The sequence below is a fragment of the Manis javanica genome, chromosome 2, assembly GCF_040802235.1.
Source record: "Manis javanica isolate MJ-LG chromosome 2, MJ_LKY, whole genome shotgun sequence".
Lineage (NCBI taxonomy): Eukaryota > Metazoa > Chordata > Mammalia > Pholidota > Manidae > Manis > Manis javanica.
In genome coordinates this window covers 21,821,737-21,846,753 of record NC_133157.1, presented here as the reverse complement: position 1 = coordinate 21,846,753, position 25,017 = coordinate 21,821,737, and the positions used below count along the sequence as shown (strand labels likewise).

Below are 25,017 nucleotides of genomic sequence, written 5' to 3'. Positions count from 1 at the left end.
ATATTTCATATGTGTAATTTTAAATTAATGACTCAACTACATTTTAAATTGAACACCGTATAAAATTGCTATTACTACTTTACAACTAAAACTATTCTCCTCTAAAATATTACATCAATATTTGAATTTTACAATCATAATGTGACTTAGTTTTCTTAGTTTTTATCATGCCAAGAGTTTTGGCTAATGTTTGGAAATCATTTATTTGATAGCCAAAATTTAATATACCTACAAAAATCATTAAGCACATTATCAAAAATTATGCAGTCATCCTAAAACACTGGATGAGTAAATTAATAGAAGTTAATTTTTCTAGTTTGCCCCACTCTTCTGGAATTATTTTCTTATTTTGCAGATCAGTCTTGCCAACCACCCACACTACATAATTTAATTACCAATTGCAAAGCCATTTTCATAGTCATAATTATATTCGAGGCAGTATTTTTTAGTCAGGTCCTCCAGTCTGCAGTCAATGTCATCAGCATCACTACAAAATGACGGGACCTACAAATAAAAAATGAAGAGCATAAAATGTAAATCACATCTCCGCGCGCTTTGGATAAGGCCTTTGTTTCCCTGACCTTCACAAGTCCATAAGCAGGGGGGAGGGGAGGCCCTGGAGCTCTGCATGCTCCTGAAAGGACTCCTGACCTCCTCCCCCCTCTCCCCCACGGCCTCTCACTGCCTGTGGACCACAGCGGCCGTCTCATGCCTCTTTTCTCTGTTTATGTCACTTACCCAAGAAGCCTGGCCTCATGGCATATGGCTTCTGAACTTTCACCCTGTATGGCTCTTTAGATCCTTATTCTCTGGCTCTATCTCCACTCATTTCCAAGTCCTCAAAATTCCCCTCTATGTCCCCTGAAACTCATAGTCAGAAACCACCAATTTATTATTTTTTTACCTCTTCTCTATATGTTCCCTTTTGCTCTCAATGAAACTCGACTTTCCAGTTTTCCTAATTGGTGGGCTTGGAAGAAGTGTCTTCCTCACTCTTCATGGCTGTTTCCAGATCATGTTACGTCACATCGACTTAAAGTATCACAATTTTGAACTATACCACACTGCCCCTCCCTGGGACAGTCACCTACAGCCTTTCCCCATTCTGAGTCACCCCGCATTCCATGAACATGTAGCGACTCCCCCTGTTACAATTCCTGGTGACTTCCACATTCACCTCCCCAATCCTTCCATCTTCTTGGCTTCTCGCTTCCTCTTCTCCTCCTAACAGCCTGACTTTGTCACTCACTCTCATGGTCATGTCCTCAGACCTTGTCACTACCAGTAACTGCACCCTTTTCTATTCCCAGAAATCCAAAATTTCTTCAACTTCATCAGAAATTTATAATCCACTTACCCTCCCACCTCTTCACTGTCCCTCAGACCAATGTCTTCACTTCCTTATCCTTATCTACCCATCTTAGGCTCCACAGTTCATTACCATGAATCACTCCCTTGCATGCACCGCCCCCCACCCCTCAATTTGTTTGTTTGGAGAACCCTTAACCCTAGCTGAATACACTGCTGGGACTGCTCGGCTCTCCTCACCTGCACGTGGTTAATTATAGCTTGAGAGAAAACATGGTGCTGCCTACTGCCAATCCTACTACATTTCTCTAGTATATTCATTTGTCCTCTCCTAGAAAATTATTTTATGCCATCTTCTCTCTTCTCAAACCTCAACTCTTCCCCATCCTTGCTCCCAGATCATGACTCTGCATCTTTTTCCCTGAGAAAATAGAAATCAGAAAAGATCCTTCTACACACCCCCCGTGCCGTGTGTTCCCGCTTCTGCATCTCTGATCCGTGCACTCTGCCTCCTTGACTCCTCTCTTTCTTTCAGATTCCACATCAAGTCTGCGACTACTACTAAATCTACTTTCAGATTCTATTCAAATTCTAGGCTCCCCATCTCTTATGGGTATAAACATGTACACATTTCCTGCCTTCTGGATGCTCGGCACAGTTAAATACAATTGTTTTGCTTTTCCCAAATCACTGCAAGAGTCCTAAACAAAAATGCATGAAAAAGAAAATCTTTTAAATGTTCAATGATCTCATCATCATAAAATATAGCCTATAATGACATTTCTGTCATACTTTCAATAACAAAGCAGACAGTTTCAAACCACATGGACCCACTCCTGACTTCCTGACTCAGACTGTTTTTAAAAATTCAAAACATTTTTTTACAGATTTACTTGTAATTCATTCCTAAAGTTCAAGAACGTATGAGTAATTCTAAAGGGCAGGAACAAGTTTGAAACACAAAGAAAAGGAAAATCATCAAGACAACTTAATTTCAGTGGCAGATGACCCAGAGAAGCCATTAAGATATGGTGAACAATAAAGGAATACTACTCACATACCATTTTCCCCAGGGTAGTCTCAAATGCCTCAGAAAACTTCCTCAACAAATCTGTGTCATCACAACGAGTTGCTTTGTAGAGCATCTCAAAGGATTTGAACCCATGGTTTGCAAAACGTTTTACTGGAAGATGTTGGGAAAAAAACAGCTTCAGTTGGTTAGTGTTTTCAAAACAGGATTTAACTGTCTATGGAAGAACTGCAACATAGTATTTTAATTCTAACAAGATTTGTGGGACTGTTTTAAAAACAAGAGATGACAGCTAAGGAAAGTTTCTAAACATTAACTGGTCATAATAAACCATGAGTCAAGCTGCACTGTATCCAGCCGCCCAGTCATGAGTTTGCTTTGATATATTATTCCTTAGCTTACAACCCTATGAAAAAAGGGAGCATTTAAGAGAAAAATGGTGTTCATAACAGTCCTGGGAATTCTTTTAAACTCCTGGCCAGGTCAAAGATTTATGTTCATATAAATTCATACATTTATATTATATTTTCAATCAAGAGACAATGAAAAATATCTAAATATTATGTGCAGTCATATACCTTGAGAGTGTGATTTCCGTAGAGAAAAAGTCCTTAGATCAGAAGCTTGCATTGTTCGATTGAACAAGATAACCCACAATATTGAGAACAATGCTTCCTAATGGCATCACCATTGAAATCCTACTGTCTAAATCTGTGATATAGGTGAGTGATAATGCTTCTATTTACTTCCCAAATTTGCAAAAAAAAAAAAGACCTCAAGTAAGTGGGCTTTACTCTTTTCCAAGACATTGGCATTTAAACTCCACCTATGGTACTGGACCAAAGAATTACTCCAGAGAATATTTATTTACATTAGACAAAGATATAGGGTTATTTAAAAAACTATGTATTAATGATCATAGTATAGCTCTAAGTCTAAACCAGAACCAGATTTAAAGAACTTGCGACTGAGCTCTTTCATTTCATCACATGTTGGATCTTACTTTAAATAAAAACCCGCCTGCAGATTATGAGACTATACTTCAAGTTCAAGGTTATAGAACAAGAACAACATGCTGGCAAGTCTCTGCAGATATTTCTGGTAAAGAACAATGAGAGGGCCAAGAGGTTTTTGTCTTAAACTAATCTTTTGTACAGCAATCCAATCAACAACAAGACTCTTGTGGGCTCATATTTTTTAAGTAAAGGGACAAACCTTTCTCTTATCTACAAACATTTCAAATTTGTGACACCATCTTCCACTGACCAAACCTAATCCCCACTTACTACATCAATTTTCCTCTTTAATGCAAATAAACACACATTCACACATACTAAAAGGAGTCCAGAAAAAAATTAAAACTTACTAGCACAGTCTGGCCATTCAGTGGAATATGGTGGTTTCCAGATACCATCTTCATAAGCACAATAATACTTCTCGGTAGACCCTTCTGTGAAATCATAGCCCTCCAAACAACTTAAGGTGCAGTTAACTCCAGCACTATCTTGAGTACACATAAAATCCCCATTGATGGGTGTGAATGGAACTTCACAGGGAGAACCTGTGTAAAAAAAGTTGTACTATTAGATACAGTGGTATAGGAGATATAAATTAAATTCCAGAGCTATAAGCTGAGTTTTGAAAAGGACTCCTCCTGTCCAACACTATTCCTAGAAGAACTTTCACTATAAATCCTTAGTGTGGGATTGTGACTTCTTGGTTCCTTGGAAAGCAGAGTTGAAAATATGTGTAATTAGAAGTTGTACATATCTTACGGAAAGCTAAAAGTATTTCCGATGTGGGATTCTTTTAATGACATTCCTTAAAAAAAAAGAAAATAATAAATTAAAATTTGTTTAAGACAAATGAAAATGTAATAAAAATAAAAACCAGATAACATGATAGAGCAAATACATTTTCAGAACCTGTCTCGTTAAGCATTCAAAATAGGATCATTACAATAATACTCTGCACCTAAAGAGAAAATGTTAAAAAAAGGTTAAAGATACCCTAGAAGAAAATATTTCTAATTATTGTGGGGTGAAGTAATAATAATTGGTAACCTGAATAAAATCCATCAGTATTCTAACTTCAAAAGTCTACTGCACGTGGCCTATTTTTTTTCACAAAATAGAACGCAATAGCAAACATCAACTAGATTTTTGGAGGCTACTGAAGAGAGTACCTTTTATGATAATGTGGATATCACATGTTCTGTTATTGCCTGAGGGGTCGGTGGCTGTATACTGCACTACAGTCTCCCCATGAGGAAAAAGGTCTCCTGGTGTATGACTTCTGGTGATGACCAATACAGCTCCTAAAAAGGAACAAAGGAATCCAATTTTTGGGTTATTGGTCTGCAGTCAGTTTACTAATCACTTTATTTAAATTTTCATTTTCAATTTATACAAACGAGCTGGGCATTCAATTTGTTGTGATTTGCCCACTAGTAGAAAATTAAAGATGTAATATTTATACTATAATGTAGAAATAGTAGACCCAAAAACCTCATTAAACTAAGGCATTCTTTTTGAATAAATGATTTTCCTTGAATAGGTCAGTCTATTTGAAGACTGAAAATTTAATTAAGAAATCTATTTAATTTTCATTTTTATTGTTTACTGAGTTTTGGTGAAATCTTTAATGTGAACTTCAATTGTATTTGCCCTTATTTTCCTGCTTTCCTACGAACTGTAATTTCTTTGGCAAATGTTTAAGAAATGAATATGAATACATACAGCTATACTAGAGATACCAATAAAATGCATAGTTTATATTGTCAGGTAAATGTAAGTTTAGAGACTCAGAGAATTTATTAGAACACCTTCAAGTACATCTACCACAGGTTCATTGAATATTGAAATAAAGGGACCCCATGGATAGGTAAGATTAATAATGTTAAATTATATATAATTATTCTAGTATTAAAACATTTTGCTTTGTGTAACTATTCATTCTGCTTAGACAGTGGAATTGTCTTTTCATTTCTCTTTCACCTTTTTTTTAAGGTTTTTAAAAATCAAATATGATTCAGTGTTAGCATGCTCCCCACAAAATCCCCGCCTTCTCACCTGAGTTGTCTGAGAACTGGGGCTCATCCCAGCTTGCAGCATGCTCCTTCTCTGAGACCTGGACGGGAGGTGGGGATCTGCACCAATCTATGCCAGGTGGTTCTACATCTAAAGAAGATGAAATCAAAGGAAGCAGTCACAACTGATATTCAAAAATGAGGAGAAAGAATTCACAATTGGTATTAAAAAATGAAGAGAGAATTAAAGTTTATTTGTGTTCGCAGAGAACCTTGGCCTTGTTAGACACAAGACTGGCTCTGGGACCCCTTTGATGATGAGGTACATTTCATCCCAAGTCTCAACCTAGAAAGAGCTGGTTCTTGCTCTACTGCCCTCTGCCTGTTGAAGAAAGCATACAGATTCTTAAAGTCACCCTGAGCACAGTGGTGTGAAAGGTGATTCCAGATGTGGTGGACATTGAGTTTGTGAGTTCCACCTGCAGTAGTTGAGCTGATGGACCTGGAAGTGATGAGAACCTTCTCAGAGAAGCAGAATGAGTGAAATGACTGAGCCAGTCACTCCCATGATCCTCCTCTTAATTGAAAGATCAAGCAAGACAGGGCTGACACCTGGATAAATGGAAGGACCAATGGGCAGAGAGTTGAGTCATGTTGTAGAATATGCAAGAGGAAAGTGAGGGTGATATGGTGGAAGGCCAAGAGGTATGTTGAAAGGAAGACACTGTATTCTAAGATTTCTAGGGTTAATTGATTCTAGGTAAAGACAAAGAACAGGGTCCACGTGGACATGGGAGTCCGGGTTACAATGGGGAGGGGGTGAAAGCCACAGCGGAGATGAGAGCTCTGTGAGTCTGTGCTGCTGAGCATTATAATCCATGCTGAAGGAGAAGTGTGAGGTGGCCTGAGTCAGCCAGGTTTCAAAGCTCTGATCAAATGGGGTGGAATTTTTTAGGATGTCAGTAAAAGACAACAAAGGTATGTAGGAGGTAGTTTTTATATACTTATTGATTATGTACATGTTAAGTATTCTTATAACCACAACACATGCCTCTGAAGTTTGAGGAAGACTGGACAGAAATTATTTTCTAATTTTCTAGGTGTGGAATCTCAGATTAGGCCAATTTAAGGAACTTGCCTGAGGTCATTAAGGAAGTAAATGGCAGTCACAGGCATCAAGACCACGGTACTTCTATCCACAATATATGTAAACACTCTGAAATTAAATGAGCTATGACTGTGAGAATATATAGATTTGTTTTAAGCTAAGTCTTATGAATAAATGCTCAGTGTTTCTCTCTTTCTCATGCTTGTCACTTCATTAGTCCCCTGGGTTTACTACTTTCCTAGACCATGAACTCTGCTGACCGGTGACGGAGTCTCTTCGGCTCATGGTTAACATCGTCAGAGCTCCACTGCACAGCACAGCACCTGGCTCATCTCAGGGGCTCAGAATAAGTTGCTGAATAAAGAAAGGAATGAAGGAACACTCACAGGAGGTCAGTGTGCTTTGAGAAGGCTGGATCAAGTCAACATAGTTAAAATTGGCAAATCTGGCAGTATTTACTATTTTCCCAAAGAGAAACCGCAAGTGCATATTTTCAAGATTTTCTAAATTCATCTGATATTAGCCAAACATTTTAAAGATGAATTGCAGGTACAAGAGCACAGTAAGACTAGGCCAGTTACTGTCAAAGGAACTGGAGTTAGCAGCAGATGGACTGTCTCCAAGAGAGGGAGAAAGCACATTTCAGAGCCAGGGAGGCAGTGCTCTTGGGAATGCTAAGCACAAGCATTCCTGCTTCCCCTCATTTATCAGCAAGACTCCAGTGGCCTGTCGTCTGAGGAAAGCAAGAAGTGTAGGGTTTAACCGAGTATTTTCTCTGTCTCCCTGTCTCTCTTTCCCTGCTTTCTCTTCCTTTTCGTTTCCTCTCTCTCTGTCATAATTTGAAAGTTCAGCTAGTGTCTAGCTAGACACTTGAGTACACATTTGACGTTTCACCATGCTGGCTCTTCATCATGAAAAATGAAAACTTGGTGAACTCTTGAACCACATTTCCATGTTTAATATCACAGCACCGTAAAAAAACAATTCCAACATAGTTTTCATGTGACTGGTAAAGTTTATGTTTAAGACAGCACTAAAAGAGCAATTAAAAAAAAACCCTAAGCACTACAAAATGAATTAGACCTGATTTTTACTTGGGTCTTTTCAGTTACTTTTACCAAAACCTATCATTTCTAGGGTAAGAAGCCAGTTTGATATATATTAGTTATTTTAAGAGGCTATGTAAAATTCTAAAAATAAAATGAATTTAATGTGTTGAATCTTAATATAAACATATTAGAATATGTTGGAGATAAATACAGACAAATGTCAATATGTTTATATAGAGCTTAATGTGTATCAGGCACTAGTTTAAGTGATTTATATATAACTAATTAAAAACACAATAACCCTATGAAACTAATACATTTATGAATTCTGTTTTTGAATGAAGAATCAGAGGCACAGAGAGGCAACTCATCGCATCGCCGTTAGATAGGGACTCAAGCAAATTGGGTTCGGAGTCTGTGTTCACAACTGCCACAGACTGCTCCATACCTGATTTCTCCATGCATTATATCTTGGGGGTGGGTACCTGGGATCTATTCAATATCACTGAACTGACTGAAAGCACAAAGACCAACTGGGAGATGATGTAGTAACCCAGGCCCAAAATAAATAAACGAATAGAACTGATCTATAGCAGGGTTATAAGGATGGAGAGGCTGGGACAAAGCTTAGAGATATTAGGTAGATGAAATCAGTAGAACTTGATATCTTACAGGATATTGGTGATGGAAGGAGAGGAATCAAGAATGACTTCCAGATTTTGGGTTGGTACCTAGGTGGTTGGCTGTGCCATTTCCTAAGCTAAAAAATAAAATAGTTTGAAATGCCTGTGGGACATCCACATGGGAAAGTCCACTAGGCAGTTTTACATATTGGTTTAAATTTCTTAATAGATGTAAGTCTGGTTAACAGTTAACAAAATCACCAGGAAAACTATGGAGAGAGAAAGGAAAGATGGCCAAGGTTGGAACCCTGGGAATGAGCCACAATTGAGAGCTGGTCTGAGGAAGAGAATCCTAGGAAAGAGATAAAGAAGGATAAATGAGAAAAATGGTTGAGGTGGGGATGTGGGGAGGGGGCAGAAACCAAGAAAGACTGGTGTCAGGGAAGCCAAGGAAGGAGACAATTTTGCTAAAGACAGTGTGGTTAATAACTTAAAATCTAAGGAAAGATTACATACAATAAGGACTAAAAAGTGTGCAGTAGGAGTGACTGTAGAGACCACTAGTGACCCTGATGAACGTCCTTTATATGAGTGAAGGGGACAAGAGCCAGACTTGAATGACTTTGAGGACAAATGGCACTTAAGATGAAAGAGATGGCAACTACTGGGAACTTTTCAAAAGGCTCATATGGGAAGAAATAAAAGCAACACAGTTTTGGTTAAAGAGTATGTAGATTTCAAAGAAGGAATGGCTTAACCAGGTTTCAATGCCAATAGGAAAAATCAGTGGGAAGGGAGTTCTTGAAGATAAAGGACAAGCAAAGCCTTAGGGGTACTGGATTATTTTCAAAAGTCTACCCAATTAATTTGAAGACTTACCAATAACCTTGATGTGGAAAGTGCAGCTGGCTTGATTGCCAGATAGGTCGACTGCTGTGTAGGTAATAGCAATGTCTCCAATTGGGAAAAGGTAAGGTGGGGTAAAAGCTGGATGAACGTGGATTGACACCTTTTGGAGGTCAATAAATATTTTGAAAGTTAGAGCTAATATCAATAGTACATTTATTTTTAAAATTTACACATTATTAGTTAAAAATGACACAATATTTCACATATATAGCGAAGGGAAAAAATCAGGCACAGCCTTTTGGTATATTTCTTTCCACACTATTTTATTTACATAGTTCATAGGGTTGGCATACATATGAAATATTGTTCCTTGCTTTTTAAACATAGTATCATAAAATGCGTTTTATGCCATTACATACAGGTCTTCATAATGTTTTGTAAAATTAATGTATGATAATCTTTTGAAGAAAAATCTGTTAAAGGACATTTAAATTGATCCCAAACTTTACTATTATAAACAGTAGTAGAATGAATAGTTTTTCACAGGTAACTAAAAATATCTTTATTGTGTCCTTATAATAATTTCCATGAGCTGAATTATTTATCTCAAAGTCATTAACATTTTATTGATAGATAAAACAAAATTTCTTTCTCAAAGCATATGAAATGATGTGCATTCCTATTGTCAGTATTTGACAGTGGCAGTGTCAAAGTTCCCACCCCAAGTTCCCTGATCTATAGTAAATATCACTACTTTTTGTTAAGTCAAAATATGGTACCAGGTCATTGTTTTAATTCAGTTTCTTAATGTTTGGTGCTAAGATTAAATTCTCATATGTTTGCATGATTAGATATAGTCTTCCCTTTTTCAATTATATGTTTACCTGCTTAGTCCATTTGAAAATTAAGATGTGATAAAATAAATTTATACTATTATGTAATAATCATTTTAACTTTGATAAGTTTGAAGCATTTTTCTCTAATTTGCTATTTATTTTAATTTATAAATTTTTTTCAAATACAAATTTAAAAACACCTTTTTTAGTCAAACAGATTTGTCTTTCCTATTGCATTTTTAAGAATATTTCCACACCCAGGTGCTACAGTGTGAACTCTCATTACATCCTGAAATATGTCCCTGTACTGTTCCTAGAGTTTGATGATGTTGATTATGATGAAAATAATGATAGTGAATGTTTTCATAGGCCTTTTAATGGAAACTGCACATGAGGGACCATTCAACACACACATCACCTACAGTATATTTAGCCATAGAAGTCAGAGTCGCAGTTTTAAAGTCAGACTTAAAGTCACCTTGTCTTTAGATTACCTAAGGACAAATACCATATAACCTCACTTATAAGTACAATCTAAAAAGGAAGAAACCAAACTCATAGACACAGAGAATAGACTGGTAGTTGCCTGAGGAGGGGTAAGGGGTGAGGGGGTATAACGGGTGAAGGGAGTCAAAAGGTACAAACTTCCATTTATAAAATAATAAGTCCTGGGGGTGTAATATACAGCATGATGACTATAGTTGATACATGTTTTTCAAAGTTACCTTGATTGTAAGTCTATTCAACATAATTATTAGCACTTTTTTTTTAGTGTTGTATGCCCCCTCCATATATTTTGACTGGCACAACTTATAACATATTTAACATGCAGTTTTCAAAACTATAGGGTATCTTCATGTATGTGAACACTAATAGTATAGATTTAAGAGGAAGCTAAATTCCTAAATTAATTCCTTTTTTAACATCTCATGGATAATTAGCTCAAACTACAGTATACTAATATCAAAATACTGCATTCTGGACCATGCTGGCTTTAGAAAAGCAGAATTAGAAACACTAATATCTCATTCAGATATTGGCCAATGTGCAATTATTTCGGACTCCATTTTATAAGATAGGTTCATAAGTAGGAATTAAGATTGATTCACATCTTTCTTTTTTTAAGAGATCTTAAGGGAGGACCTAGTAAGAGGCAAAAAATTCTCAGTCAAGTAATCTTAGTGGATACGCAGTACAAGTCCATGGAATGAAGTTTCCCTATTAGAGATTTTCATCTGAGATTTCTAATTAAAAACTCAAGCTAATCATTCTTCTCTCAAATGATGCACCAATATTTATCAGTATATATAAAATACTACCACTAGTGTATTAGTAAATCTTCAATATTAAATGTATTTGCAGTGTATTTAGAATCCACTTGAAAACGACGCAAATGCCTCCACAAACCTTACCTTTTCCTCAGAGTTGTCCTTCGCTGTTGGGATTTGCCAGGTGATGTTTGCGGAGTCTTGCTGGTCTTGAGTCTTAGCCTCTATGTCCTTAGGACAGTTGATATGAGGAGCCTCCACGTCTGACTCAGAAATCAATTAAAATATTGATATGTAATTCTAAGTCACTTAAGAAAGAAGTAGAAATACACAAGTACTCGGTGACTCATTTTTTACACACCAGTGCCACATTGATCTGGAAGATGCAACTGGCATTCAAGAAGATTGGTCTCAGCAAGGCTTACAAGGCCCCCCTTCCTGACCGCTTAGTCTCATCTCTCACAGTTCCCCTGCAGGAACTTTCTCCCCACTTTGGATACCCAGAGTCCCATGAAAGCACCCTGGTCTCTTGTCCCTAGGCTTTTGCCTGAATCAATGCCCTGTTCCCTCTTTACCTGGAGAAGTCCTACTTGTCCTTTAATTCTCAGCTGAGACATAAACTCCTCAGAAAGCACTCTCTGGCCCCTCTAGCCCATTCTAGGTGCTCACACCACAAGTTCCCACAGCCCTCTCTCCTTCCAAACCAGAAAACTCAATATGCCATTTTTAAATTAAGAGTTCTCCCCAGATAGAATTTTAGTTCTTTATGCCAGGATATCCCTTGCCCTGTTGCGTTACATAGTACCTGCATATAACAGGAACTCGACAAATATTTTTTGAATGAAACAGACAAACAGAAAAAAAGTCAGTGTTGACTGTGGTAGGAAGGAACTGTTTTTGAAAACAAGATTGTCGAGGAGAACTAATTAGTAGTGCTAAGCTGTACTGTCAAAACAAATGACAAATTAAAGCCAATGACATTATTTTGCAGTGCAAAACTTTGCAGCACAGATATACTGAATTAGATGTGTTAACATTATACATATCTGCATCAGTCATCAGAGCTAAGTTCTTATTACATAATATAAAATGCTCCTTTTAATTTATATTAAATTAGGTCTTCTGTAACTTGCAGCTGAATATATCTGAATTGATACAACTTCTGTCCCTATTGTCTTGTTCCTTCAACATTTTATTCAATTTATATATCCTTTTTCTTGGAAGGGCTTATACCTGGACAATTTTTCCCCACAAAGAGGTATTAGCATATTGACTCTGAAAACCTAAAAAAAGTTATTTTTCATTCACACTTGAGTAATAGCTTGACTGGATTTGGAATTCAGTTTATATCTACTTTCTCTGTATTCTTTAGACATTGCTACATTTCCTTCTGGCATTTAGAGTTGTAAAAAGTATAATGTGAATCTGGTTCTTGTTTCTTTTGTGCAGTTTATCTTTTCTCTCTGAAAATTTATTTAACATTTTCTGAACAACTTTGGACCTCAGAGATTTCACCAGTAGTAGTGAAAATATACCTGCCTAGTACTCATGGGCTATTTTCCATCTCAGGGTTCAAGTCTTTCAAGTTTAGGGAAACTCCCTTCTACTCACAGGAAAATTCTCCTTCACCCCTTTTCCTCTCTCCTTCTGAAACTTTTTATTAAATGGATATTGAGGTTTTTAACTTCTACCTTTTTGGTTTAATCAGTTGAGAATATTCAGGTTCTTTGCTTATTTCCCATTCTGAGGGAACTCTTAGTTTGGTTATTGTTTTCAATTTCTGTTCCAACTTTTTGCCCCACTCTTAGAGATACTTTTATTTTTACTTCTAAAAACTTTCTTGCTCTCGGCACCTCCTTTAGCACAGCAGTCTGTTCTTGCTGCCAGCAAGGCAGCAACATCTCTTGTGGGAGTAATGACATGCAGGTTTCCAAGGGCTGATAGCTTGTTTGGTTTTATTTTTTAATTTGTTTAGTCTCACCGGCCTTATATGGGAAAATGTATCTGATTTCCAGCTCTAATATTATCTTTATTTTTCCACATTTTCTGTTGTTGCCTGGCATATTACAATTGGATTTTGTAAATCCATCTGGAGGCAAAAATCCTCATAGGGTATATTAAGGGAACACCTACTATTTACCATGCATTTGCAGTAAAAGCTGCAAAGAGGGACAGTCCTGCACTGCACCCGTATGTCATTATATAGGAGTCTGGTTTTCAACCTGACCAACGGAGGGGACCTACCTTTACAAACAGCCGTCTGAACTTTGGCACTCCATTTTCCAGAGGTGGTACACCTCACTTCATCTCTGACTCCCGACAAAACGAATCCTTGGCGGCAACCTAGTTGACAAACTGTCCCAGGCTTGGCTGGCTGCTTGCCACAGGTGGGTGGGAACATGATAACACCTTTGGGCTTTTGAAAGGTGGAGCAGTGGTGCTCTATTGTAGGGAAATGACAGAATGTTATTTGTATTCCTACAAATTGTGAACACCACAGGTTCTCTTTACCCAAGAAAAATACAATTATGCTGCCTTGGAATGAACACATATGCCATTTTGTAAATAATGCAAAATTATATCTCCTTAAGAGACCTTGTATTATTTTTCCAGGGTATCAAAACCTTGAAAGACTTCTAACTGATATTTTAATCAATTCAGATTGTGTCTTCTATCATTTGCTTGGAGCACTTCATTCAGTTTGCAGAATATTACTTTATGGCTAAGAAATATAAAATAGTAAATTGGATTCCATCTTTCATGGATTAAGTGATATCATCAATAAGTTTCCATTTTATGAGTTTTTTTGGTGCCATTTTTAAGTGTGCATATGATGAGAAAAGTTTTTATACCTTCCTAACATGACTGTGTTATAATTAGGGCCTTGACTCCTAATGGTATCTTCAGAATAAATGAAGAATAGCAGATGAATTAGACAGAATGCAGAAAGAATGGAAAATCAAGACAAGGACCTAATGTAGGGTGTATGTGTGTGTGTGTGTGTGTGTGTGTGTGTAGCCACCTATATGCATATTTGTTGTGGTTGTGATTCTACCAGCAGCACTGCTTGCATCCTTAGTCTGTATTTCCATGTAATAATTGTTGACATATATTAAGTACCTATTATGTGCCAGGCATTATTCTTAGTGCTTTGCATGGATTGACTTATTTAATCCTATGGAGTAAAGAGTACTGTTATTATTCCTGTTTACAAACACCATGCTGAGGCACAGTAGTAACTGTCCCACAATTAACTTTCCTGAGGTCACCCAACAGGTGAGAGGTAAAACCTGTGTCTTCCAAAATACTCCACTGTCACGTCACGCCTCCTCCCTGAAATAGCTGCTTTCAAACCTCTGACAGCAAAAGTGCTTTTCTCTGAGATATGGTTTACTTCTTTATTTTTGCACAATTATGTCACATGACTGCCCAGATTTCCTGTTCTACCTGATCAAGAGGGAAATAAGAGCCAAATCCATGGTTCAAGCATAATGAAAAATATAATTACTATGCAGGATTCAATGTCCTTTGTTTAAGAATGGTTTGGGGAAGACAGTGTAGCACAGAGAAGACAAGTAGAAAAAAAGAAAAGAAAGAAAAAGAAAAAAAAAAGAAAAAGAAAAAAAAAAAAAGAAAAAAAAAAAAGAAAAGAAAAAAAAAAGAAAAAAAGAAAAAAGAAAAAAAAAAGAAAAGAAAAAAAAGAAAAGAAAAGAAAAAAAAAAAAGAAAGAATGAAAAAAAAAGGAAAAGAAGGAGGAAAAAAGAAAAAGAAAAAAGAAAGAAAAAGAAAAAAAAAGGAAAGAAAAAAAAAAGAAAAAAAAAGAAAGAAAAAAAAAAGAATGGTTCTTTATAAATTAAGAAAATTACCCTCTGGCTATCATAACTGTTGAAGATTTATTCCCTGTTAATATTCTCTTTTATTGTTTACTTATGGTATTTTGGGTGAAAGTGTCTTTAATTTTTATATAGTCTGATCTACTAATTTTTTTCCATTATTTGTGCTTAAACATTCACTTACATATATGAGCTATATTCTTTTCTAGTTTTTTTAATGGTTTCCTTTTTAAATTCATATTCTTAACTCCATTATGAAGAATTTATATCGGTGTCCAGTGTGAACTAAAAACATGAAAATTTCATTTCATTTTGTTTTTCCCTAAGAACTAGCCTACTTTCCTATATAAGTGTTTTCTTCTCAACTGGCATGTGACACTTCCTTAATAATAGATGCACCTCATACGTTTCGGGATCTACTCACTCTGTAGGGCAATCCTTGGTACTCTTCATTTTTGCAGTCTGAGTATATGATTTAAAACCCAGTAGAGCTAGTTTCTCTTTACTCTTCCTAATTATTCTTCCCTTACAATCTTATTTCACCAATTTTTGCCTGCATATTCTTCCAGACGAAGCCTGGAATCACTCCCTAATTCCAAAAAGGGGCAAAAAAAGAAAGTCCCTTTTAGGCTATTGAATGAGCTTGCATTTTACTTATACATATATTTGCAGAGAACTTACATTTTGACAAAATTTTATAAAAATATTGAAGTGTTTTCATCTCTCAGTAACATTTTATAGTTTGTGTAATACAGGTTCCACATATTTCTGTTTAAGGCCAATTTTACAAATTTTGTATTTCCTGTAGCTTTTCTGAATGCAATTTTTCACCACATATTCTGTTTATCATCAAATATAGGAAGTTGCTTATTTGGTATTTTTATGACTTTAATGAACTCTCGTCCTTTTAGTAGATTCATTCTATTTTGGGAGCAGACACACAATCTACAAATAATGAAGATTTTGAATCCCAATAGCTCTAATCTCATGATTTATTTGAAGAGCTAAAGTTTAGCGAATACTAAACAATATGAATGATTGTGAGCATCCTTTTCTTTTTCTAGATTTAATTAGACTGACTATATTGTCAAGTGGGTACAGGTTGAAGGTGGACTTTACTTTATTATGTTGATTATCTCTATGTTTCTTAGAATTTCATTTTATCATTTTAATGATAGTTTACATATTTTTATCTTCTACCAAGTGACCAAATGAATTTTTACTAGTTGCTATAATGAAATTATATTAAACTATATTATGTTGCTAGAGCACCAAATTTTGACCCCTTCTTACATTCCTCGGATAAACTCCACTAGTTTTTGCTAGGCCATTGTTTTGAATGTGGATTGCTCGTATATCTGCTGTTAGAGGTTTTTATCTTTTTTTGATAATGGTTGTCTGGTTAGCAAAAAATAATAATAGTTTGATAATATAGTATTAAGTAATAGTAGTTTGGGTCAGATTATATGGTTTCAAATTATATGGTCAAATAATAAGAAAATTGCTGTTTCTTAAAACTTTGAAAGAATCTTGCCTTACTTATCCCTCAGTCATTTTTGGAGGAATAATTAATACTCTAATAACATTTTCCATTTCTTTATGAGTAATTACACATTTGCATTTCTATTTTTTTCTTGATTCATTTAAGAATTTTCATTTTCTTAGAAAACATACATAATTTCAAGAGTTTTCAATTTAAATACACAAATGTATGTATGGTCTTTTATTCTTTTGAAAACCTCAGACTTCTATATACTTTGTTCTAGCTTCTTAGAAAAATTCTTTTTTGCATTTTTATTACTTATATTTTAAATCTATTTTATTACTTTATTCAGACATTTCCCACTTATCCTTTCTACTGCATCTCATCTCCTTTTATTTAATTATTATTATGTACTTCTTTAAACTTTTCTTGTAATCATTCTTCTCCTAACATTTGAAATTAACCTTTATCCTCATCCTTCCTGTTTAGTAATGAGAGGGTTTACAGGTATGAAATTGTATCAGTGGAAAACTTAGCCCACATCTCATAACTTTGATTTTAGGAGTTTCTCAATTTCATTTTAGTTTTTAAAAATTGTACTAAAAAATTTTTCATCCATCCATTTAATTCATTTTTCTCTCTTTATATCGGAGTCTTTATATTTGTGTTTTTGTCTAGTTCCATACTTTAGAAAATGTTAAGAACAATGTTAGTAACATTGATGCTGTTTTATGTGTTTCAAGGAACCTCTTTTTTGCAGTTTGCCTTCTAATAACATAGAGAATTATTCATGTGAAGCACAAGGATTTAAATCTTTATGTATTCAAACCTATTGTTCATTTCTTTTTCTTAAGAAATTCATCTCCAAAAACTCAGACTGCCTTTTTATTTTTAGAAAGGTCTCCATTAAAAATACATATTTTTTTCTTATATTTCACTCCTTAATTTGCCCTATTCAATTAACTGAATTAATTTAGTGATTTTGTGTGTGTGTGTGTGTGAGATGAGAGTCAAAATTGACTAATTTTTGGATAAACATTTTCCCCAGTGATTTCTAAAATTTCCTTTACAGATCATCTTATTCTTCTATAAGCTAATATATGTCTCTGTGCCATATTTGGAGTAATGTGCAGTTCCACTGTTCTGTGCATATTTGTACCATTTACATATACTATTTTAATTACGGTGGGTTCATAATCAATCTTATGATCATGAGAATAAGTATTATATTGTGCCTCATTGTACCTCATGCTCAAAATTTTTGTTTTGCACCTGCCTATTCTATTTTTTTCTCTCTGCCCCTCACCTGTCTATTCTTTAATACACTTTCTGTCAATTTTTTTAAGATGGAAATTTTCATACCAATTATGGCTGTTATCAGAAGTTCTGGGCTAGAGTGAGTTATTCTCTAATAAACTGTAAATAAGGATGCAATTTCCCTTTGATGGCTATACTGTAAATCCACTAAAATGTGTATACACTTAAAAGCATTACAGAGATGTGCACAATAATTTTAAAGAGAATTTAGGACAGGCTAACTCCACAGGAACCTTATTAAATATATTACCATTTGGAATGAAAGATTGGGTCCCTCACAGAAGAAGCTGGTCAGTCATGGAACCACAGAAAGAGAGTCTTGTCTTAGTAGCAAACAGTATTTACACGGAAATTTTAGCTGAGGAGACAGGGTCCCAGTGAAGGCATTCACTGGGATTTATTGTCCTGTTGTCAAAGCACCTTTTCATGGTGATAATCCTATCAACTTCATTTCATTTAATTATGTTAAATATATGAAGAAACTAATTCCCCTTGTTCTGGTTTTATACAAACTAAGTGTGTCCTTGGCTTGGGTATCTTGTAGCTTCTGCTACAGGGAAACACAATGCTCGTCAGGCCCATGTTTCTCAGTACCCATAACGGTAGGTATTTCATTGCTAATAAACTGAATCTTTGCTTAATAGTAAATTTCATTCTTCTGTCCAAGAGAGATTAATCTCTTCTCAGCATAATATCAGTTTTTCTGAGCCTACACAGTGAGGGTCAGTTCTTAAGACTATTAATGAACACCCCCTGGTTAGGCCCAAAACAACCTCCCTTATGTATACTATTTTAATTACGGTGGGTTCATAATCTGCCTTATGATCATGAGAATAAGTATTGGTGACACCCTCCCTTATTATCAGTCATGGATCCAATACTAAATTATCCTAGAATAAACCTATCAATCAATTTGGAAAGAACTGACATATTTATAATACCTAGTTTCCCCATCTTGGTTCCTGGCATATCTCAATTGATTCCCAACATATAGTTCTTCCTTTTTTGGAAGTTGGTCATTTAATTACATTCCTGCTACTGGTCCCAGGTATACTGCATCTGACACATAGTCAGGATTCACTAAGTGGTAGTTACCATCATTTCATTACCATCAGTATTTTTATCATTGTTACTTGTATCTACAGTGCATAAGAAGCAGCAAACTGGAAGAGCTACTGAATTTATTCATTCTGGGCCCAAGTTCAGTAGAGAGGTGTCACATCTCTTACTGATCGACAAGGCAGAAAATCTTCTGAAGAAATAGAATCTTATTGTCCATCCTAAGATTCACTGGCTCATAATTTTGTCCTATCAACAACAAGGTAAAAGTAAATTGTGTTTAACAAAGTGAGGGAATTACATGGTATTTGCTTAAAAAAGTAATCCATCTAAATTGGCCCCACTTAAAAAAATCATTAACTACTATTTGAAGCTGTAAACTTTAGTGATTTGGAAAATTGGATTCTGTTGTAAAAGCCTTTTTACCAGTAGAGACTTCCATGTTTGTCTATGTATCTATATCTCCACACCTTTATATACTGATGTGTAGTTATCATTATTATCTGTTAGTTTTTAGTTCTACATCTTCACAAAAAGCACAAGAAATCAGAGAGCAAAAGAAACGAATAACCAAAGGCACCATGCCTTTCAGGAACTTACCCACACACCGGGGTTCTAGGCCATCCCAGTGGGCATTTCCTTGACAGGTAAGTTTAGCACTTCCTTCTAGTCTGTGCCCTTCATCACAGGTAACCAAACACGTTGTTTTATAGGACATTTCCCTTGTAGAACAGCTTATGCGGCCATGTTTGGGTTGGCGGAGATGGGGGCATGTTCTTACTATATGCAATGAAAACAGATCACATTTTACTAAATAAGGACAAAAAATAATTTAAGTTTAATAATACCTATACATTGCAAGCAAGAAAATATCTTTTTTCTCAAGATGGCAAATAGAATAGTAAGTAATGATTGAGTTAGCAAGGGACAATCAAAAGCCTGTGTTTTATCAAATACGTTGCCTGAGCAATATCACTGTTCAGTTACCTGCCCATAGGTGGGACACTTTAAACAGCCTAAGGAGTCTGACCCTAGATGGATGAGGATGCCTGTAGATAGGAATTGTTGACAAAGGGAGGTATGTGCAGTCTTCAGTTGGGCCTTGCTGTGATTTTCCAAGCTCCGTTCCAACAAAACAAAGAAGTCTTTCTCAGGACAGTTACTTCAGGTTCACGATCAACTCGATTCTCAGATATCATGGGCATATCCTGGGCCTCTTAAGGATACCACTCTTTGCAAAAGTACCCACTCTCTGCAATCTGAAATTCCAGTATTCTCCTCTCTTACCACAACTCTGGTCCTTTTAGCTTTTTCACTCCTTTTTCCCAGATGTTTACTGCAAACCCAAGGTCATGATGCTCATCTTGATGTATGCATTAACATTGTTTTGCTTGGTTTCTGCCACTGTGGCAAAGACTGCTAGCTGCCCATCCAATAACCATTCTTCCCAGTTTTATTCAGCATAGTAACATGCACAGATAGAAGATAACAAGTCCACACCTTCATTGTAACAAATGACAGCCCATGATATAAGCTGAAGTTGTATGGGATGCCTGGAAAAGCTTTTTAATGGGGACTGTCTCAACTGAGAGAATACTTTCTTTGCCCTCCCCTCCTCCTTTCTTGTCCTGAAATATGGATGTAAGGATAGTGCCCCAGCATATTATTGTATAAGATACTATAGGATATACATCATGCAGGAAGATAGTAGAGCAAAAAAAATGTAAAAGCCTGGGCCTCTCATGAGAATGGAGCTATAGCACCAGCTCTGGATTACCAACTTCTGTCTTTCTTTCAGATAAGAGAAAAATTAATTCTTACTTGGATTAGGACACTGTTATTTGGGTCTCTGATCCCAGTAGCTATATACAGTTCCAAATTTCCTCTTCCCAGCATCCATTCACCTTTCCTTTGTTGATCTCCTCTTTCAATTCATACAGTTTGTGTGTAGGGCAGCCCTGCTCAGAGGGAATGAATGTGACCTAGGATCATATTTTCCTGGTCTAAGAAGTGAGTGGGTACAACTGGTGACATGGTTCCTTTTTCTACCAGATTTGAAACCTCCATGAGTGAGCAGCCACAAGTGTATTTACTGAGGCCTGGACACTGGAAAGGCCCCAGTGCCTCAGTCAGTCCCCCCACCACCAGCAGTTAGAAGTGCTCTGGGGTGTCCAGAGAAATCTGCATTTTCCCACTGCTACTACTTCTGTCTACCCCGACACTGCATCACAGAAGATACAAGACACTCAGATGGCTTCTGCATCTGCAGGGTCCCAAACAGCATCTGTGCTCTGAGTTCTTCTGGCAAGATTCCCTCACCATGCAGCCCACCAAAATCCCACCATGTGTGTTAAGATTCATTTCAATTAATTCCATGATGCCCTGTATTCCTGTTCATAGCAATCTGTTAGAAAGCCTCAGGATCCAGAGACATCCCTCCTCTTAGGGTCATCCCCACATAATTCAGATCTCAGCTGGGCTCACAAACTCTTGCACCTGCTCTCTGGAACACCTGATGAGTTGTTAATGAAGCCCTTCATATCTTAAACTTCCATTTTGGGCTTTTCTTTCACTTTCTTAATTTAATCAAAATCTTATTGTCTCTTATAGACAGGGCCTGGAGGTGACAGAAGTGTCTTCTTTGCTCCTTGCTGGCCTCCCAGATCATTCTGTCTCCTTTCTCTCTAAATCTTCAGCTCCTTCAAAGCATCATACTGTATACCCAACATCTTTTTCACCAATTGTTGACTGATCACTGGGCCACTTCTCATTCATTGAAGATTGTATTCCCTTTCCCCTTTTCTCTCTCTCACACACATACAAGTTGGTGACTTCACTATATATGTAGATGATCATTCCAGCATCCTGGAGTCCTATTCTTCACCTCCTCTTCTGCCATAACCACATCCTTCCCTATCCAGAGTCGCCTCTATTGAGTTATCCTCCAGACCGTGCCATCCCCAATCCAAACACCCCACTTGCTGACAACAACCTGCTGTTTTCCTGGATCCCTCCCTAAGGAGCTTCAGCTCCATCAATTTCTATACCCTGCTGGGGCCACCAATCGATTGTGGGTTCCTCTTTAAATAACACCATCTCTAAAGAGTTTATACTCTTTCTATATTTTTTCCCTTCAGTTCTAGTTTAGACCCACTACGATCAGGGGAAGGAGGAAGGGGAAGAAGGGAGAAAGGGGATGGGGAGAGTGAGGACAGGGAGAAGACAGGGAAGAGAAGGGGAGGGAGGAGACTGGAGGGGCAGGAGGGGAAGCATGAGTGGGAGGGGAGAGGGAAAGAAGGGGGCAAGGAAACGCACAGGACAGTCGGATGGCGTGTGTGTCGCAGTCATAAACAGATGTATGGAGAGGAAAAGAGACTGAATTCCTGTTGAATATACCAAAGGAGGATCACATATACTCATTTTAGTAGCTTACAGATATAATCCTATAAGCATCAGGCATTGTACAAAAAGAAAACCCAAAACAATCCCTTCAAAAGAACAAAGTTTAGTTTGCTATCAGCACTTCTGCAAGACTAAAGGCCAGAGGACAATAGAACCATCTCTAAACCTTGTGTAACAAAATCGTTTGGGATACAAGAATTTTGCTGGGACTTTGGATGAGATGCATTCTTTCCTCTGTATTTCTGCATTTGCCAGTTTTTCATATCAAGCATATATTTATTTATAGTGAAAGCTTTACTTTAAAATAATAGAAGAAGTGGAGCAAAATATTCAGTGCACGGTCAACAGAAGTCATTGCCTGATGGTGGATATTAGTTGCCAGACCATAAATATTGAGTACATTAAGTATATGTTTAGGATTTATTGCTTTTTGGAGAAAATTCAAGAATTCGATTAGAGTTTAAAACCTTGCCTTTCATTTCCTGGGATGGTTTGGACCAAAGTCAACTATTAATGACAAGTGAATACAAATATTTTGCCTTCCACGTTTAAAAAATTTTTATTGAGTGTGTCTATCATGTCAATAGAATCTTGTGTATCCATCAAGTAGGTTGAAATATTTTGCCTTCTGTATTTTGACTTTTATTGAGTGTGTCCACCATGCACAGTACAGTGCAAAGTTCCAGGTGGGATTAAAAGGGGAATAACATAAATTCCTACAATCAAGATGTATAATATCTGGAAAACCACATTAAACAATGGTTTTTAGATTCAATAAACTGCTGAAATCACTCCAGCTTCCCAACTTGAGATAAAATGGATTTGCAACATTTCTCAAGATACTGATAGTATATTAGAGTTGGTGTTCAATATACATGCAAATTATATTGCTCCTCGAATGTTGGTTTTAATAAACTTTCATTGCTCTTTAGGGAAAATAAAGCATATGTGATAATTCTTATTTAGTTCTTAAACATTTTATACTTCATTTCAATCAGGATTGGCCATTTAGTATCATTTTCACAAGAACATGCTTATTTATCAGTTTCAACTTGTAAAAAAAAATTTTATTTCAACAAGTTGGAAAATTCTTTGATCAATGTTTCTTGACTTACATTCATATTAAAGCAATCCTAAAATGTTTACTCAGTCTTTCTAGAACACAGAAATTTAGCCTTTTAAGAGAACAGTCTATACTCAGCAGTAGACAATGTGAGAAAGTGCTCCGTGTATTTTAAAAACTAATTAGATTTTCCCCAGACACACACTTCCTGTCAATCTCCAAGCTGTGATATTATCTATAATGAAATTAAGATAAATCTGATGTTAAAGGTACGGTTCTCACAGTTTGAGCCTTTTTCTCAGGAAAATGTATCAGAAAATTTAATTTACTGTGATGTTGTGGTTTAGCACAAAGGAATCCTTACTAGTTTAGAAATTCAGATAAAAAAGAAGATGAGTGTAAGTGCTTATGAAGAGTGCCTAGGAGGAATGAGTCAAGCCTATTATTACCTAACACCACAAAACACTGACAATGTGACATGGAATTGGTAAAAGGCTTTACATTTTACACTGCTCTTTCATTCCTGTCTTAATTTTAGGAAGTTTTTCAAGAAAAAAAATCACTAAAATTCTTATCTGTCCCTATAATTAGATTTCAATTAGATATGTAAAATATTTTCTCCATACTCCCCACCTTGAAACAGAAGTGAATCCCTACACAACTGCCATGTTTCACTGAATTTCAGATGCTCCAATTGTAAGGCATGTCATTATTTAATGTGCCACTAGTAAAGAAACAGTATGTATGAAAGGATTTAATGCCACTGATTTTAAGACACATCTCAGTTCTAGAAATGTCAAAATGTGGGGGCAAAGTGTTTTAGAGTTAATGTTGTATAGTATATGTCTTATAGAACAGTATCTTAAGAAACTAAACCCATTTGTGATGAGCCAGAGGAAGGAGTGGAGTCTGTAGTTTCATTCAGGACAACTCTGCACACTGGTAGGTTAAGTAGTGGCTTTGGATGTGAAGTTGAAGGACGCACAGGAAGGTCTACAGTCCTGTAGCATCTCTCCTACTTTGATAGAAATTATTTTATTTGTATTGGAATATCAACTAAAACACACAAAAGAGGAGAAGAAGCATGCTTTTTAAAAATGCATATGCATAACGGAAAATGACAAGCAGCCTATCAATATTATCAATTTATCAATGACTCATTAGTGTGTACTTGTTAAATTCAAACTCTCAATAACTTACCAGAGGTATCACCAAGGCTTGAGGGGGAAAAGACACATTCTTGCTCCTAAGGAACCCACACTCTAGCAGAGGTGATAGGCAATTGATAGAAGTAAGTGCGGTGGTTTATACTGTCACAAGCTGGGTATGCTGGGAAATTCATTGCCAGAATCCCCTTATTATAACCAGGTTAAGCTTGGTCCAAAGGAGAACTTGCACTGGAGTTTGGAAAGCAGCCGGGAAGCAGCAGTCACTGTGCTGGACTCTGGATGGAGTCCATGGATGCACATCCAGCTTGTCTTTGCTTGCTTCCATTCCACATCCCAACTGTTGATCCAAGGTGGCCCCCAGCTCTTTGCCAGGTTCTTGGCTACAGAGCTATGCGGCATGTTTACAGAGAGGTAAAGCTTCTCTTGGACCTCCTGTAGTATTTCTCCTTTGTAGTTGCGCTTCAGCAACTGGGCGGGCTTCGTTTCTCTGGCTGAGTTGGTAGTGACTGCTCTGATGTTCCCATTTCTCTTCTGGATCTTCAGGTTGCCAGCTCCTTCCCAAATTGTGCAAGGTCTGATTCCTAAAGTAAAT

The 25,017-nt window shown here is 36.5% G+C and overlaps 1 protein-coding gene across 1 annotated transcript in view; it reads right to left on the bottom strand.

Moving 5' to 3' along the window:
• SVEP1 (sushi, von Willebrand factor type A, EGF and pentraxin domain containing 1) overlaps positions 1 to 25,017 on the bottom strand; it is a 171,624-nt gene that overhangs the window by 92,226 nt on the left and 54,381 nt on the right. The window contains exons 6-14 of the mRNA XM_073226361.1: positions 19,392 to 19,571; positions 13,344 to 13,541; positions 11,244 to 11,362; positions 9,026 to 9,155; positions 5,410 to 5,517; positions 4,524 to 4,655; positions 3,705 to 3,899; positions 2,370 to 2,491; positions 396 to 504 (exon numbers count right to left, since the gene is read on the bottom strand). Coding sequence (XP_073082462.1) covers positions 396 to 504; positions 2,370 to 2,491; positions 3,705 to 3,899; positions 4,524 to 4,655; positions 5,410 to 5,517; positions 9,026 to 9,155; positions 11,244 to 11,362; positions 13,344 to 13,541; positions 19,392 to 19,571 — 1,293 coding nt within the window. The remainder of the gene's footprint in view (positions 1 to 395; positions 505 to 2,369; positions 2,492 to 3,704; positions 3,900 to 4,523; positions 4,656 to 5,409; positions 5,518 to 9,025; positions 9,156 to 11,243; positions 11,363 to 13,343; positions 13,542 to 19,391; positions 19,572 to 25,017) is intronic.